Source organism: Cetorhinus maximus, chromosome 18 (genome assembly GCF_964194155.1).
Source record: "Cetorhinus maximus chromosome 18, sCetMax3.hap1.1, whole genome shotgun sequence".
NCBI classification, from domain to species: Eukaryota; Metazoa; Chordata; class Chondrichthyes; order Lamniformes; family Cetorhinidae; genus Cetorhinus; species Cetorhinus maximus.
Window position 1 is genome coordinate 25,363,381 of NC_135896.1, and position 18,961 is coordinate 25,382,341.

At 39.4% G+C, this 18,961-nt stretch overlaps 1 protein-coding gene across 4 annotated transcripts in view; it reads left to right on the plus strand.

Moving 5' to 3' along the window:
* ppp2r5eb (protein phosphatase 2, regulatory subunit B', epsilon isoform b) overlaps window positions 1-18,961 on the plus strand; it is a 94,217-nt gene that overhangs the window by 12,615 nt on the left and 62,641 nt on the right. Inside the window, exon 2 of one of the 4 annotated variants that reach the window (XM_078562239.1) lies at window positions 4,560-4,633. The exons of the other annotated variants lie outside the window; for them this stretch is intronic. Within the exon in view, the coding sequence (XP_078418365.1) occupies window positions 4,576-4,633 (58 nt within the window). The 5' untranslated portion in view covers window positions 4,560-4,575. The remainder of the gene's footprint in view (window positions 1-4,559; window positions 4,634-18,961) is intronic. 4 annotated transcript variants of the gene reach the window in all.

Consider the following 18,961-nt stretch of genomic DNA (forward strand, 5'->3'; position numbering starts at 1 on the left):
GGAGTATAGGATTCGATGGGTTGATTTTGATCGATGTCTACCAAGTTCCTTTCAGTTCTTTGTTGATGATGAGGTGGCCTTCTAGCACTTTGTCTTTAGTTCACTGAGCACTTGCCTTTCAATGTTTCCAACAGTGATTTTCCCCTTTGCCTCTTGACAGAGAGAGAGCAGGTTATAGAGATATAAGGAGAAAAAACCAGCTAGCTATTGTGGAATTACTGGAATCCTACACACAAGAGCATAAGGTTTTAGGCCATTTTCCTTTCAGATGAGGAGCTAATCTGCTGCACTGCTCTCACAAAGACCTTGGTCACCTGGCCAGGAGCGATTTAAAACATTGTTGTCAGGCAGTTCCCCATTAGACCAGACGCTTCCTCAGCACCATCCTGTCTTTCATGACACACTCTGTTCCAGTAACATTGTATATAACCTCACACTGTTCCAATAGACATGTCCTTCAAACTGCAGCCATTGTAATTTTAATCCACAGTCCAACAGAAATAAAAAGGTATGTTCCTTACAGTATCACATACAGCATATTGGTCTAGTTGCGGGTTGCTCACTTTAATTTGTGGGCATGAAAGCTGGCCATTATACTTGTGAATTCAAGGCAGTAACAAACTGCCACAACTGTGATTTGTATACATTTTCTATTGCATCTTCAATATTATTATAATTGTTAGAAGGCAACCAGTTTTGGACTTTAAACTCCTCACTGACATACTCCTCACTGACATGTTCAATATATGTTGAGATTTTGCAATATTAATTTTGATTAACTTTGTCTTATTAAATTTACTTGTTTCTACTTAGCATTACGAATTGCCAATTAATAGATATAAGGAATGTGCTTGACCAGAAAAGATCATTGCAGTCCCAAAGTAGATCTTTAATTAACCTTAAAAGTAATTGCATTAATGATCCAACTGTCTACGTAACAAGCAAGTAATTGATATGAAATATTGTTACGAGTGGTCCACAGGTGAGGTTTCCCCAATTTATGATCCTGGACAAGGTACCCCAAATTGCTGTGCTCCTGGATGAGGAGGGATGAACAGATTCTCCTTTTTTTCAACCCCCTTGGTTGCTCGCAACAAGGTTAAAGAGGATCCTTTCTCTCGTGGATATCTATTCCCAGTCCAAATGTATTTGTCTTAAAAGGAGCCAATTTAACCAGGCTTTTTTGAGTCAGAGTGAGTTTATTAGTTACTAAACACGAGAAAAAATAATAAACCACAACACACAGATTATAAATGAGAAATTGAGCTCAAAAATGAAAGTTAATAAGATATACGAATCGGGCTTTGGTTTGTTCATGAGGAATAGATGGTGGAACGTTGCGGCCGTTAAGTTGGGTGATTCTGGGAGAGCTGACTTTGGCAGTTGAGCAGTGGATTTGGAGATTCTTGGTTCTGCAGGTTAACTGAAAGGAATTATCCTGTTTCCTTTTTGACTGTGCTGGAGGTAAGACAAGTCAGCAAAGCCGATCCAAGAGAGAGGGCTTTTTTTACCTGCAAGCGCAGGGATGCCTAGTCGATGTTCTTCAGCTGTGACCTTCACAGCACACCCTCGCACACCATGCCTGGAACACCAAAACTTGCACACGCAGGCCAGGGTTGCAGTTGACTTTTGACCCCTTTTCTTCTGTATTCCTGGAAGGGAAAAACAAACATGCCTTTCGCCCAGAAACTGTCTCCTTTCAACTCAGTTCATGTCCACAGTCTGGCCTATAACTCTCAGGAGATGGTTTCTGCTGAGGTGATAACCAACCTTCATTATCTCTGCAACCGCAGGAGATTAAGTTCAGTTTTTGCATTGCATATTTTCCTTTGAATTAGGCCTTGACTCCTCTTTTATATGCGATATTCCATTCTCTGGACTAGTTGGTCAAGTGTAACCCACATAGGAATTTTCCAGCAAGTGGTTACTTTACAGTCTCAGCTAGCCTTTGCTTGTATGTCCTTTTTAAAAAAAGTTTTTTACTTTTAAACTTAAAAAAGTTCAATATACCCGTAAGTAATTCTGGCTATGGTCCGCTGTCATGGCAATATGAGCGGTATTTAGACTTTGTAAATATATTACTGTTGACCTGACTCCCAAACCATATATTTAACAGGATACATTTAGCCTATTTCAATTATTGAGCTTTGAAATTCATATTTTGCTGTTGGATGATTGCACCTTTGGTGTGTAAGCTGAGTTTTGCTTTCTTTCACATAGGTGTTTTGCTGGAACTTACTTAAACTAGTAGATTATAATACTTTGTACATAGAATGTTAAAATCAGGAAAGGAGCAAATATTGAGAAACAATACAGGAGAAGTTGGACCTTTTAGGAAATAGAACTAATAGAAGGCAAATACAGCTCAGTGTAGAGTTATGTAAGATAATTAGATTTAGAGAAACCAAATTAGGGTGTTATGCCAATTGAAGTGTAGGTAGGAAAAGGATTTGGGGTTGTTGTGGACAAGTTCCAGTGCAAATATCGCAGCAAGACATTGGGTCGCATGAGCAGAAGTATAGAATATAAACCAAAAGAGAGAATTCTGTTTGAGGCATTGGTTAGACTGGGGTAATGTGGACAATAGTCATCAAACTATGAGGGATTTTAGATACCGTTGTAGCTTAGAAGTAGCACAGTCACCTAAGTCAGCAGCTTGTGTTCAAAACAAAAACAGAATTACCTGGAAAAACTCAGCAGGTCTGGCAGCATCGGCGGAGAAGAAAAGAGTTGACGTTTCGAGTCCTCATGACCCTTCCTTCAGCAGAACCCCATTCAAAGATCTGAGCGCATAATTTAGGCTGAGATTTCATGGAAGGAGTGCTGTAATGTTGGGAGGTGTTGTTTCCAAATGTGGCATAAACCTGTCTGCCCTCATGTAGATAAAAAGATTCCAGTGACACTGTCACAAGTAGAGCAAGGGAGTTCTGTGTTCTGGGCAACACTTATCTCTCTATCGGTTATCCTTTAAAACTGGTGACCTGGGTGTTTAATTAATTGCTGTTTGTGGGACTTTGTATGTAATTTGGTTGTTGCATTTTCATAGATTGCAACAACATCTATGCTTTAAAAATACTTTCATTGGCAGTGAAGTGTTTTGGGATACCTTGAGGCGTTGAAAGATACATAAAGAGAAGCTCTTGGTATTGAGATTGAGGAAATGTGAGTGGCAGAACAAATGTGAATTTGTATCTCCAGAATCTAGTTAAGCTTTGCATGTTCTGCAAAAGGAGATTACCTGAAAGTAGTCACCTAACATGTTTTTAAAATTAAGAGGTTAGATAAAGCAGCTAAACTAATCACATTAATGAAGGGATCACTAAGTAGGATACATAATTTTCAAATTAGGAGTAAATGGGAGCTTCAAATGGAACTGTGTTCATGAGAGGTAATAGACACATGGTCTGAGGAAGGCCTTGCAAGGAAATTGTTTTAATGGATCCAAGGAACTGATTCAAAAATAAAAACAATTTCATGTTTTTCTGGAGAAAGAAAGGTATGATAAGGTGGGAAGTTAGGATTAAATGAATCATGAATTGTCGTTCTTAAACCTGAGATTTCATTCCACCCTGAGATTCGTCCATTATGAAAGTTTGTTTCACTTTGTAGCATTTACTTCTCATTAGACAGGATGAGAGGATTCTGGACTATTATGACATCTTATTAATCATGTGACAGGAAGAAAGATTTTTCCAGAAGATCATTCTTTGCTAACTGGATACAGCTTAGTTTGTGTGTATGTGGCCACCTCAGCCCTGAACAGTGCCATGGGACACCCAGGAGTATATTTTTGTAATCGAAGTAGAGACAAATATAATTACATAATCACAGTACTAAAAAAAATAAGCTAATGCTTTTATTGAAGTTCTAAGACTGATCTTGTAACATCAATTTTCTATCATGAGTGATATTTTGAATTAGCACTTGTGAGCAAGAACTCTGCGATATTGGTAAAAAATAATCATGAGACAAGGAGTTGGAGTAAGTCAGAGGCACTTAGTGTTGGTTGCAGTTTAAAAGCAGATTAAGACTTTACCTAGTAACAGTAACCTGTGAAGTGATTTGGGATAGAATTTCAAATGAGCCCGTGGATTGGGTTCTGTTAATTAGATGTGTATTGATATCCACTTGTCTGAATTGCCTGATGTAATGGATGGCATAACTGCGTTTAAGAGGCCAAATGACAATTGGACCAAGTTTTGTACTGACAGAAGTTGAATTTGAAGTATTTTTCCATTTTTTGATTTGCAATAGCACCGTTTTAATTTATTTAAATGTATACTTTTGCGAGTGTATTTTTTGGCATTGGGAATTAAAAGAAAGATTGTCACTTTAGTTAGGTTTCAAATTCGAACTTTTGACTTGAATTTGTAAAACTGGTATTGTGAAAATAATCAAGTGGGGGGCTGTTACTTTAAACACAATTCTGGAACTGAGAAACAGAAAGTTTGGCAATTATTTAGTTACTGTAAGTCATTGAGACTATTTCTACAGACCAATAATAGTGAACGAAGTAGAAACACTGAAAACTGATGTTCTTTCCTCCATAAACTTTATAGGAAATCCGAATTTACCATGTTACAGCAACTTGGAAGACTGAAGTTGCAGCTGGCTGCTGAAACCATTGGAAATGGTGATAAGTGATGCTTAGACCAAGTAAATTTTAAGCATAGTGATTTAATTGCCTTCCTAGGTAACCCTGTAAAGTATGCTCTCCTTATGGGTTAAGTCAGTGCTTTGGTAAATGGAAACTTACAACATCGGTTTAAATCCGGTTTTCTAGGTGTAACTGGAATTCTAAAAATAAACTGGTATCGGTTGCTTATGTTGGCTTTGTTGTTAAAAAAAAACTTTATTAGCAACTCATGCTGCTTTCTTGAATGGATCCAGATGCTTTATTCATCATATCAGTAAATAATTATTTAAATGGTTCATTGGCACAGCCCTGTTTTGTGGCACATAAAAGTTGGATATTTCTAATTACGTTGCTTTTCACAGAAATACCTGGTAAATTAGTGTTTCACATTTAGCAATCAAACATTCAAAACTGTTTGCTCCTATTTGATTTAATTAAAATAATTTTATTACTTAAGTGAAAAATTTTGAAAATTTGTATTTTTGAACGTTTACAGTCTAAGTCCTTTTCTGTGCAAATGTCATGATTTCTGTCACTTAAAAAACACAGCAAATCAAAAATGATGCATAACAATTTCTCATTTTGAAAGTTCTTGCATTACTGGGAAGTGCAAGTATATTAATGTAGGTAATTTTTTTTTAAAGCGATGTTGCTTTGTCTCACTTCAAATGCCTGGCTCAATGTTCACTCATTCCTGGACTTCTGTCATTGCCATTGTTCGTCTTTTTTTGTCTGTCACGGGATGTGGGCGTCACTGGCTAGGTCAGTGTTTGTTGCCCATCCCTAATTGCCCTTGAGAAGGAGGTGGTGAGCTGCCGCCTTGAACAGCAGCAGTCCATGTGGTGTAGGTACATACACCCACAGTGCCATTATGAATTTTGACCCAGCGACTTAGCTGAGTGGTTTGTAGGCTTCTTAGACACCATTGGCTTCACATAAAATTTTATCTTGCAGCTTTTTTTGTGCCTTCCTTCGTTGTTGCTCAACAGCAGAAGTATTTCCCTCTATGCTGACCTACCATGAAGTTCAGTTCAATAAATAACATATCAAACAAGGGGAGAAATCAGCCTTTGCAGAGAATCCAGGGTAATCTACCCGTCGAGTACAGAAAGCACATCAAAACGTATCTGCACATAAGGACAGATATTGAGTCTTATTTCAGAGGGAGTCTGTAACTACATCTCACAGGTAAACAGAGAGGATGCAGAATAGCACAAACCAAGATATTGACAAAGGGTAGCCTTGCAGTATCCCCAAAGGAGCGACATTTACAAAGCACCATTATCCATGTGAAAGTGGAGTTTACTTGTGGACCACAAGTGACATTAAAGGTTTTAATTTTAAAAAAAATGTTTTTTCTATTTCTAGTAAATATTTTGATCATCAGACTCCTGGATTCTGAATAACATTTCTGGACAGAGACAGAAGTTAAAGAAAAGCTTTTATTATAAATCAAGGGCCTTTGGGCATCTCCACCCACTTTTCCCAAACTATTTTAGAGAATGTTTTGACTGTTATTCCTGAAAGGTGGTTGTGTTCGCTTTATTGATTGAGGCATATAATGTTGATATTTTAACAAGTTTGTTTAAGCTTTTGAAGTATGTTGCACCGAAATCCTGTTTGCATCACAATCCAATCCTGTGGAGTGGGTTGTAATTTGGTAGTAAAAGTACTAGAATTATGGCAGATGGGGTTTAAAAAAAAAAACATTTTTCTACAGACATCAAACATTTTCCCAGTCACTGGGTCTGTTGATGGCAAATTTTTTTTGAAAACAAATCCAAATTAAAGAAAAACTGATGAGATGCTATATTGGTATACCATTTATCGGTTCACAATGGAAAATGCATAACCATGTTGACTAATTCACTGTATGAAATTTATTCTCTGTTTTTTAAGCCTCAATCTTCATCTTGGGTGAATGCTTGACCATTAGAGGAAGTGATTATATCTTGGCTGCAGTCAGACTCTCTTAGGGACTTTTGTCTGCCTCAATCTTCACTTTGTTTCTTGCAAGTCTAGATTTATAGGTAATATTATGTTTTATGTTTAGTAAGTTACATTGTAAACCTTTCCGTAGCAGCCAAACAAATTGATTTTTGATTAGTTATTGGGAAAACTGAGCCAGTTAAACATTTGCCAATGCCCACAAGCTTCACTGTGGCTGTTGTAGATTTCTGCCATATCTTTCTACTCATTGTGAACAGTGCCACAGGAGGTCTACCAATCTTCACTAACTAGTTCACTAATAGATCATTTCTTGAATAATTGGTGGTATATTTTTTGCAGGTGTAATTTGTCTTTTCCGGGAGATTTGCATGGCTGGAGGGGTATTGGGGGGGGTGCTGATGTGCAGAATTCCAGTGTGCGAGTACAGGGTCAACTTGATGAACCTGCTGATCTTTGCCTGTTCTTATTGTGTGTTTGTGATTTTTTATGATGAGAGTAACTAAGTTTGTTTCACACTTTTATTGCATTTACAACTTAAAAGTTGTGTAAAAATTCTTTCAGCTTGTGTTGGTTCATTAAAGTTCTGAGGTTTTGAATCAAAATATCTAAAAGGGTTTTCACACATTGAAAATGAGAATGTGCTAGGTATCCAGTGTTTTAGATGCAAAAAGACACTTTATGGTGCAATATTTTAGTGGATTTGAATAGGAAACATTTGAATAAAATGAATTTTCAAGAAGTTAAGCTACTTTTTAAGGAGATATCTCATGAACAAAATGGAATAGTAGAAGTTGCTGAGGAGCCTTCAAGAGATGGAAGAAAGATATTTAGTATGATATTGTTGAAATGTACCATACATGCCATATACTCTTGTATGAAAATTTAGTTACTGAAAAAAAAACCAAAGTCTACATTGTGTATTGGAGCAAATCTAGTGCCCCTGTCTGACACTACCATGGTCTGAAGAAATTAAAATGGAAAGACACTGGTGAGAACTCTTTGCTCTGAAATGAGAAGGGGGCGATTGTTACTGTACTTTTTGTTTTTATGAACTGATCTGACACAGCATTACTGTGTTGAAACATTGACAGTTGTACTTACATTTTGACTCTGGGGTATTGATACTTATCTTGTGATTTTGTATCTCCAGCAAAGAAGGCTGTTTTGCTAATCTTAGCGCATTGATCCAGAATAACTTGCATTTCCCATTTTGTCACCTAACTATGTTGAATGAAAGTGAGGCTTTTGGATCCACTACCTTAGGTCATTTAGATGTTAACACATGAAGAAATTTGTTCCAATTTTTATCCTGAATCTTCCTTTCACCAGTATTAGCCTGTGCATGTTTGTTCTGGGGTTTTGTCTCACCTAAAAGTAGTGCTGCAGATTTACCTTGTTTATATCGTTAATGTTTGTATAAGGTGCCCTCTCTAAAGAGCTCCACTTTTTCAACCTTGGATCATAACTCGATCCTTTGACTTCCAGGATCAGTCTCATGGTTTTTCATTGCATCTCCTCCAATGTCTCTTTGAATGTCTTAATTAAAATTGAACACTTCACTCAATGCAGCCTGACGTGGATACTGTAGTTTATTAAACGCTAAATCATCATATCTCCTTCCATTTCTGCTTTACTTTTTTTATTGCCACAACATCTAAAGTATATGCATAAACTTATCTTTGCTTTCAATGTGCACAACCTTGAACATGTCTTATTTCGAATTTCACCTGCCACTTAGTATTTTTCAGATCTAATCCCTCTCTAGTTTTCTCGTTGCTTCCTGTTCACGCTGCAGCCCCTTCCACCCCTATAGTTATGATCACCTGGAACTTTGACCAATTTACATTGGGTTTCTGATTTCTTTTTCTAGTTATCTCCCCCTCACTTATGTTAATCCTGAACAATTACTGCTGCTTTTATTTCTCTTCAGCCCATTTTATATCCATACCAAGTTTTACCTTGAATTCTCACTGTTTTCACTTGTCGTCTTATGATTTTCCATTGTTAACTTGGTGTTTTCTCAAAAATGAAAGTTTGGGTCAAGCAGGATCTTTGTCTTCTGAATCCTGTTATTTATTCATAGCACTGCGGATTTTTACAGCACCTGTGTCAGCTCTGGTCATAATCTCATTCCCCATAAATTTTTAATTTTTCAAAAAATTGACACCTCTTTTAGAAGCTGTTATTGAATCTGCTACCATTCCAAGTCTAACAACCTGTATATAAATATAAAGAAACAATATTGTAACCTCTTCCTTCAATTTCTAGTGATTATCTTAAGTTTATGCCTTCTACTTTCTGATTTACCTCATCAAAACACCATCATTTTGAACACCTCTAATTAAGCCTCTTCAATCTTTTCTCAATGTTAAGCGCCCCAGTTTCTCTAGTATCTTGTAATTAAAGCCTGTCAGCCTTAATATCATAGCAAATCTCTTATGCACACACGGCCTTGACATCCTTCCTGAAGTAAAACACTCAAAAGTAGGCACGCTATTCTAGTTACAGCCGAACTAATTTTCAGTGGTTTAGCAGAGCCTGTTTGCTGTTGTACTTTATGTTTACATAATCTTAAATGTATATAAAAATACTGTAGAAATATTAACTTACACTCACTTTTGAATTTTTTTATTTCAGAATCCCAAAGTTTTGTCTTTGAATTTCAGTGTTTTGCCCTTTAGTGTATATCTTCAGCCATATCTTCAGTGTAAGCATTCCCACATTTAGAAACTTCTCATAACTCAGCTATCTATCTAATTGCCCTTTGCTGTCATCTTTACAATGCCTTTATGTTGTTTTTTCCTTAATGCGGTGACCAGAATGACACAGTGCATGGGGTGGATCAGTGCTGTGCGCTAAATTAATCATCTCCTGATATTTGTGACCTATTCTTCAGGCTTTACAGTTCAAGATCCTGTATGCTGACTTTACTTTGCCTCAGACTATGGTGATAGCCTCAGCGATCTATCCGCCAATGTCCTTCCAAACTGCTCTTGCATCGTGTCCAGTGGAACTATGCAATTGTTCATTATCTGTTCCCAATCACCTACATATGTATCTGTCAACATTAAATTTTCACTTGGAGAGTTGTGAATCTTTGGCATTCTGTACCTCAGAGGCCTGTGGATGCTCAGGTGTTGAGGAAATTCAAGGCTGTGATTGAAGGATTTCAGGACTCTAAGGGAATCAGAGAGGGATATGGCTTTGGACAGGAAAGTGCAGTTGTCGAAGATCATATTAAGTGGCAGAGCAAGTTCAAGGGGCTGTATAGCCTACTCCTGGTTCTTATGAATGACTTCTGCCACTTTTTTTTGCGTACAGCTTCTTAATTCATACTTTCAAACTATCCAAAGGGAATGTTATTTGTCACTATAATTTAATTGGCTAGCTCAATCTTATCTCTCATTTTAAACAGTTAATCACCTGTGTTTTGGTATTATTGTGCAGTAAATGCTTTGACAGGTAGGGCTGTATTCATTTTGGTTTGATTGGCAGAAGAACTTTATTAGATTGTTGCTGGGATGAAAGAATTCAGTTAAGTGGCAAGAGAAACTCAGGTTGCTTTCCTAGGAACAGAAAATGTTAAGGGAGGTTTAATAGAGGTGTCCAAAATCATAAGGATCTTGAAAGAGTAAAAAGGATAAACTATTTCTAGTGGCAGTAGGATTGGTAAGCTGAGGACACTGATTTAAGATAATTGCCCAAACAATTAGAGATATGAGATTTTTTTTATGCAGAGTTATGATCTGGAATGCACTGCCTAAAGGGTAATGGGAGCAGATTCAATAGTAGCTTTCAGAAAGAATTTGGATAAATATCTTGAAGTGGAAAAGTTTGCAGGGCTGTGGGGAGGGCAGGGGAATGGGACTAATAAGCTCTTTCAAAGAACTGGCACAGGCAAATGTTGTTCTTTGCCCTATCATTCTATGATTCTATTTATTTCCCAGCTAAGATGGTGGGAAAGAACCCGAGTTTCTGCTAATACAACTCTTGATGACTATTGACAGCTTTTTCAAGCAGATTGCATACATCCGTTTTGCATTCCTTTTAAGTTTAGATGATTGAAAGGTGACCCTGTTGAGGTGGTCAAAATGATAAAGGGACTTGATAGGGAAGGTATAGAGTAACTAGTGAAGCCATTCGGCAGGGTGGGGGTGAAAGGAAGCACAATCTAAAAATTAGAGCCAGGCCATTCAGGAGTGAAATCAGGAAGCACTTTTTCTCACAGGCTAGTGGAAATGTGGAATTTTCTTCCAAAAGCTGTGGGTGCTGAATTAATTGAAATTTGCCAGACAGATCAATAACATTTTGTGATGTGTGTGTCAGCTTTCTATGTGTGGGGTGGGGAGGAAGCCATCACAGCTGATCCATCCAATCCTGCCCACTTGCTTCACCCGTGTGTAGCTACATGCATTTTCCAAAAGTGGTTTCTGGAGAGCAGTATGATTTCTCTCTCCTAACCCAGGGGCACTGAGGTTAATTGTAATGCCCTGACGAATGTCCTGTTTATGCTCACTGAAATTAGCATAGATAGAGAATTGTGACCAACTTGATCTGTAAAAATCAGCATCTGAGGCATTGGTAGAGTTAGGCCTATTCAATTGAATGTAGGGATTAATTGAAAAATTAAGTACCTTTGGTGAGAATAGTGTTAGTTAATGTACTTTAGAGCACACTGTGGATCTGGGGTTGATTGTTGATTGAAAGTATCTCATCCTTGTATATCTGCAAAGGTTGATCATTTACTGGAATGTATCTTGAAACTTTTAACTGTTGGAACAATTCATTCTAACCTTGTATAAATTTATTGAGGCCATATTTGAAACATTGTGTACAATTTTGGATTTTTCAGCCAATAAAAGGAATGCAAGAGGATTCATAGAAGAGCACCAGTGATGTTTGCAGAAATTAAGGTTCTGAGTCATGGCACTGGATATCTCCTGTATGACTTCACTAACATATAGGTTTTCTTTAAAAAAAAAGGCTGTGGTCTAATTATTTTTATAACTTTTAAACAACAGAAAATCTGTGATTGTCAGATTAAAGTGTAGCTTGCAGTCTTTTATGCATACTGCAGTGGAAGCTCCTTGACTTCCGCATTGCTTTAGTACAAGCTTCTCTTGTCAATGACCAGGCATTTTTTCCTTTATGTACTGTTTGATTTTCATTTCCAACATAGTGTTTGGTCATTTGTTAGCATGCCAAGTTTAACCCAGTTTCCTAATAGCTATGTGAATATAGCTCACATCTGCAACTATGACATGAGAGGTTTGCATTTTCCTCCCATTGACTAGGTAATTTACATCCTAGTTTAGTACTATACAACTTGTCAAATCCTGATGAGCAAAATATATTTAGGCTACTAATTAATGTAGCCCCTGGTTGCTGAATTCTGGTAGAATACTGTATTTACAGTATTCTATATAAACAACTCACTGGAGGAGGAGGCGGCTCCACAAATATCCCCATCCTCAATGAAGGGGGAGCCCAGCACATCAGTGCAAAAGATAAGGCTGAGTCATTTGCTACAACCTTCAGCCAGAAGTGCCGAGTGGAAAATCCATCTTGGCCTCCTCCGGAGATTCCCAGCATCATAGATGCTAGTCTTTAGCCAATTTGATTCACTCCTCATGATATCAAGAAACGGCTGAAGGCACTGGATACTGCAAAGGCTACGGGCCCTGACAATATTCCAGCAATAGTACTGGAGACCTGTGCTCCAGAACTTGCAGCACCCCTAGCCAAGCTACAACACTGGCATCTACCCGGCTATGTGGAAAATTGCCCAGGTATATCCTGTACACAAAAAAAAAAGCAGGACAAATCCAACCCGGCTAATTACCGCCCCATCAGCCTACACTCCATCAGTAAAGTAATGGAAGGGGTCATCAACAGTGCTATCAAGCGGCACTTGCTTAGCAATAACCTGCTCACTGACGCTCAGTTTGGGTTCCGCCAGGGCCACTCAGCTCCTGACCTCATTTCAGCCTTGGTTCAAACATGGACAAAAGAGCTGAACTCCCAAGGTGAGGTGAGAGTGACTGCCCTTGACATCAAGGCCGCATTTGACAGATTGTGGCATCAAGGAGCCCTAGCACGACTGGAGTCAATGGGAATTAGGGAAAACTCGCCACTGGTTGGAGTCATACCTAGCACAAAGGAAGATGGCTGTGGTTGTCGGAGGTCAGTCATCTCAGCTCCAGGACATCACCGCAGGAGTTCCTCAGGGTAATGTCCTCAGCCCAACTATCTTCAGCTGCTTCATCGATGACCTTACTTCCATCAGAAGGTCAGAAATGGGGATGTTTGCTGATGATTGCCTGATGTTCTCCACTTGTCACTCCTCAGATACTGAAGCAGTCTATGTCCAAATGCATCAAGACCTGGACAATGTCCAGACTTGGGCTGACAAGTGGCAAGTAACATTTGCACCACACAAGTGTCAGGCAATGACTATCTCCAACAAGAGAGAATCCAACCATCGGCCCTTGATGTTCAATTACCACAGCTGAATCCCCCACTGTCAACATCCTGGGGGCTACCATTGACCAGAAACTGAATTGGACTAGCTATATAAATACTGTGGCTACAAGAGCATGTCTGAAGCTGGGAATTGTGTGATGAGTATCCCACCTCCTGACATGGGCATGTCTATTCTAGGTCGATCTGTCACCTTAGGGATTAATGATTCAACATTAATCACAGGTGGAATAGCTGGTTGTTGGAATGTCTCTCTACTCTGAAGATGGTCCACATGTTTTTGAACAACTCAGTCTTCCACTTCCGCTTGGAAGGACAAGGGGCCAGTTTCTGAGATAATTGTATCAGGAACCCAACAAGGTTCACTTCCAAAACTCCGCACGAATTCCACTATGAATATCGTGATTCAAGTTTTGATTACTTTGATTCTTCTCTATGTCCCCTCTGATCTGACTTCAGACACATCCATACTTTTAGAATGTGCATCTACGATCAATAAAAACGTGGTACCTAAGAATGGTCCTATATAATCAGTATGTAGTCTAACCTAGGGTCGATCAGGCCACTCCGTTGGATGTACTGGAGCTGAAATGGGCAACTTCTGTTGTTGCTGACAATGCAGACAGTGCTTGACCATGCTTTCAATGTCACTGTCAATACCTGGCCACCAGACATAGCTTTGCACAAGCATTTTCATCTTCGATATGCCTGGATGTGTATCGTGAAGTCTGTCAAGAGTGGTTCTCTTCCTTGTGATGGAACGACAACACTTGATCCTCACAACAAGATTCCATTTTGACAACTCTGATTTTCGGGCATGGAGTGGTCTCAACTCTTCAGATACTGGTAAATTAGACCACCTTTGCAATACAAGGTCTTTGACTTTTGACAAAATTGGATCTCTGTTCGTCCAATTTCTAATTTGCTTCGTGCACGCAGGCGAAGAATCCAAGAAATTCAGTATAAGCACAACTTCTGGCACTGGAGCATGTACAATGCTATCTCGTAACAGGAAATGATTGCGTCTGCATTTGCATTATGCAAGCCAGGACGGTGCATAAAGGTATATTCATACACATAATATCAAAGCCCGGCATTGAAGTCTTGTTGATGCTATTGGTGGAATAGCCTTATCCTCACTGAATAAACCTATTAATGGTTTATGGTCCGACACAATGGTGAAATGTCGGTGGAAAGATATTGGTGGAATTTTTTCACTCCGGAATATCCTTTTCCAGTTGGGAATGACCCTTGTCAGCTGTGGAGAGGGTTGGATTGGCCTTCTGATCCATCTTCCATTCTGTGTGATAACACAGCCCCCGCACAATGAGAGGCATCACATGTTAATTCTTTGGGTTACAGTGTACCAATAAACACGATGAATGTAATAGCTTCTTAACTGTCACAAAGTTGTCAATTCCACGACTAATGATTCTTTTTTAACAAGTGTAATGGTGCTAACAGTGTTGACAAGTTTGGCAAGAAGCGGCTATAATAAATAGTTGATCATACCCAGGAAAGACTTTGAGTTTGGTTGCAGTGGACGGAGAGGGCACATCTTTGATCACCCTAACTTTCTATCAGATGCCACCCCATGGCATCCATCCTGTGACCCAGGTAAGTAACGTCTGGTGCTTGGAATGTACATTTCTCTCTTTAATTGTACGCTGGCTTCCAAGAATAATCATAGCACCTCTCCCAGGTTGGCCAAGTGTTTGCTTACAGTTGATCCTGTGATCAGAACATCATCTAGGTATACTACCTCTCGGGGAAGTCCTTGCAAAAGACTCTCCATTGTCCTTTGGAAGATTGCACATGCAGACGATACTCCAATGGGTAGGTGAGTATATTGATAAAGACCCTTGTGCATGTTGATGGCAATGTATCCTCTAGACATGCTATCCAACTCTAATTGTTGATAAGCGTGGCTCATGTCCGGTTTTGTGTAGGATTTGTCTCCAGCTAGCTTTGCATGTAAGTAGCCTATCCTCGGGATAGGATATTCATCTAGGTTAGCTGCCTTGTTTGGTCAATTTATGGTCCCCACAAATGCGTATAGTTTGGTCAGACTTTGCTGGGACTATAGGTGCTGCCCATTCTGAAAATTAGACTGGTTGCATGATGCCTAGCATTTCTAACCAGCACAGTTCTGCATCCACCTTCTCATTTAAGGCATAAGAAATGGGTCTGGCCTTAAAGAAATGGGGTGTCGCCTGAGAACCCATATATATTTTTACTTGAAAGCCTTTTGCTTCCCTAATTCGTCACGAGAAACACTGTCGTATTTCCTTAGCAGTTAAGGAACTCCTCCTGTTCTCAAGTGAAATATTTTGGACCAGTTAAGCTTGATTTTTTTGAAACCAGTCTCAATCCAGAAGACTTGGTCCTTCACTTGTCACTATTATTACTGGAAGCTTAGCAGTCTTTTGCCTATAAGACACAGATACTGTGGTGATGCCCTTTACCTGTATAGATTCTCCATTGTATGTCTTCAATTGAGCAGTTGTCGCTCCAGATTCAGTGGCTGGGTACCTTTTTATTTAGATATTTAAACATGTGCTCTCCCATCACTTTGGTTGAGGCTCCTGTATTATTAGTGGCTTCCTATTAACTTGGATTGTGACAGTAACAGGTTTGGTTTTTATTGCTATGATGTTGTATAGGGAATAGATGTCACTATCTGCGGCTTTAGGTTCTATTGTATTATTCAATTCAATCATATTGGTTTGCTGCTTTATGAGCTGATTTGATTTCGCACAGCATTGCTTTATTAAGTGACCTTTCTTATATCAGTAATGGCATTCTGCCTCCTTAAATCTGCAGGTGTCCAGTACATGGTCACCCCCACATCTATAACAGATTAACCTTGGAGTTGCTGCTGAAATGTTTCTATTAGGCCTTTGCATTTTTCTAACAGCAGACCTTGCCTCTTGCTTTGCTGCTGTGTCTCTGGTTTTCACACCATGCCATGCGGTAGGTTCCCGCCCTACATGAAGAACAGCGCCATGTTGAACGTGTTGTAAAGCCTGTGAGCCCCTCAGCTCTTTCCATGCTAGTGCTATTTCCATGACGCGCTTCGAATTGATGTTGACTTTTGCGAGTAAACAGCGCTGAAGGGCGTCGTTGTGAACTCCACAAATTAATCAGTCCTGCAGTATATCATTCAGCATGTTTCTGAAGTTGCAGTGCTCTGTCAACTGCTTCAACGTCGCTATATAGATTGCGATGGACTCTTCCTGGGGTCCTAACTCTGGAATTAAACTTAAACCTCTGCATTATTACAGATGGCTTCGGATAGAAATGCGCTTTCACGAGGTCCACTAATGCATTCAAGGACTTAGAATTGGGCGCGTTTGGGGCCGTTAGTCTGCGGATGAGGCTGTATGTCTTGCTACTACATACACTCAAAAATATTGCTTTCTACTTTTCCTCCGCGGTAATTTCATTTGCTACGAAATGAAAACCAAGGCACTCTACATACTTCTCCAGTCTTCCATAGTCGCGTTGTAAGGATTGATTCTGCCAAAGAGTGGCATGACTGGTGAGTATTTTCTTTTTTCTTAAGATTTGATGTATTCACGTTAACAAGGCGAGGTGCAGCGCCAAAGTTATTTTACCCCCGTTGCCAAATGTAATGACTTGACATACTGGACAGGTTTTAACAAGAAACAGTAAACTTTATTACAGAGCTTTTCAGATGCTACATGCTTGAACCAGGTCCTCGATAAGAAGCCCCCACCCACCTCCCAGATTACCCGTGCTTAGGGCTCATTAGAGCTGCCAAGAACAATCTTGTGACCCCTGATATACTGTAGGAGAGGCTATACGTTCAGTTACTACAAGCCCTGAGTGTGTTCTGCCATTCATTGAAATCACTGCTGATCTGCGAGCTAACTCCATATACCCACCTTTGTCCCATATCCCTTTATACCTTTGGGTGACGGAAATCTATCAATCTCAGATTGAAAATTAACATGATCTAGCATCAATTGCTGTTTGTGGAAGAATGTTCCAAATTTTACCACCCTTTGTGCATAGCAGGATTTTCTAATTTCAGACCTGAAATGACTGGCTCTAATTTTAAACCATGTCCCCAATCCTAGACACCAACCAGCAGAATTAGTTGCTTTCCCTTTTCCCTTTTATTGTCATAACTTAACTCTATACTTTGTTGCATCAACACCCACCGGCAAGAATAAGGAATGCTAGTTCTTAAAGGCGTTAATGGAGCATTTACTCCTTGGTGTCTTATCTTGAATCCATTGTAGTCTTGGGTTTACTCTGTGCTCATGTCTGCATTTGTTCTCCACAGCGTAATTTGGTGCGACATAATTAGGTCATAGTATGGTTACAGCAGAGGAGGAGGCGATTCAGCCTGTACTATCTGTGCTGCCTCTCTGAAGGAGCAATCCAGGTCCTAAACACTCACTGCTTGAATATGTTTTTCCTCATTTCGCCATTGCTTCTTTTACCAATTACCTTAAGTCTGTGCCCTCTGGTTCTCAATTCCCCTACCAATGGGAACAGTTTCTCCCTATCGACTCTGTCTAGACCCTTCATGATTTTGAATATCTCTATCAAATCTGCTCTCAACCTTCTCCAAGGAGAACAGTCCCAACTTTTCCAATTTATTGACATAACTGAAGTTCCTAATCCCTGGAACCATTCTTGTGAACCTTTTCTGCACCCTCTCTAAAGCTATCACATCCTTAAAGTGTGGCGCCCAGAACTGTATGCAATACTCCACTTGAGGCCGAACCAGTGTTTTATAGAGGTTTAACATAACTTCCTTGCTTTTGTACTCTATGCCCCTGTTGCTTTATTAACCAGTCTCTCGATCTGCCCTGCCACTTTCAATGATTTATGCACGTATACACCCAGGTTTCTCTGATCCTGCACTCTGTTAAGAATTGTGCCCTTTAATTTATATTGCCTCTCTCTCTGTTCTTCCCACACTTCTACATTAAATTTCATCTGTCACTAACCACCCATTCCACCAACCTGTCGATCTCCAAGTTCTACACTGTCCTCAGTTTGCGTATTTATATCTTTTGCAAATTTTGAAATTGTGCACTGTGCACCAAGGTCTAGGTCATTCAGGAAGAGCAGGACTCCTAACACGACCCCTGGGGAACTCCACTATAAATCTTCCTCTTGTCCGAAAAACAACCACTAACAATAACCACTACTCTCCTTCCTGTCAATCAGCCAATCTGGTATCCATGTTGCTAATGTCCTTTTATTCCATGAGGTCTAACTTTGCTCATAAGTCTATTGTGCGGCACTTCATCAAATGCCTTCTGAAGCCTATGAACACCACATCAATATCATTACTCTCATAAATAGACAGCCCATGCATACTGCTTCTTTATCAATTTTAAATCCTTCATGTGTCTGAAGTACCTCCTCTTTCACCATGACCTGGGCAGCAGCATCTTCCTAGGTAAAGACAGATGCAAAATGTATACAGATATGTAGAAAAAGTTCAGCAATTCTGGAGTCGATCTTTATTTAGGAGAGGTGTTGACTGCACATCTATTTGCCATGATTTCAGAGCTGCTGGTGCAGATGCTCGCAAGAAAAAGTTATCTGACAAAGTAAATGCTGCATGGGTTTACCTTCTCCTGTTTCAGTTCCCTGCTTGGATGCTTTTTACAATTCTTTTCCAACTTGACTTTTTAGTACTATTCCCTTTATATTAACTTGATAGCAAAAATCTCCAACATAGTCATTTGTGTAGGCCCTACTTACCTATTTGTGGGCATTTTGATAAGCTTTGTGCAAAAAAAATATTAATATTCTATTATGTGCTGCCTGAAATTGGATAGTTTCAGTATGGTCTGTTCATCTGTACCAACGCTGAGTTGCATATGACATAAAACTTGCTACCCTCAC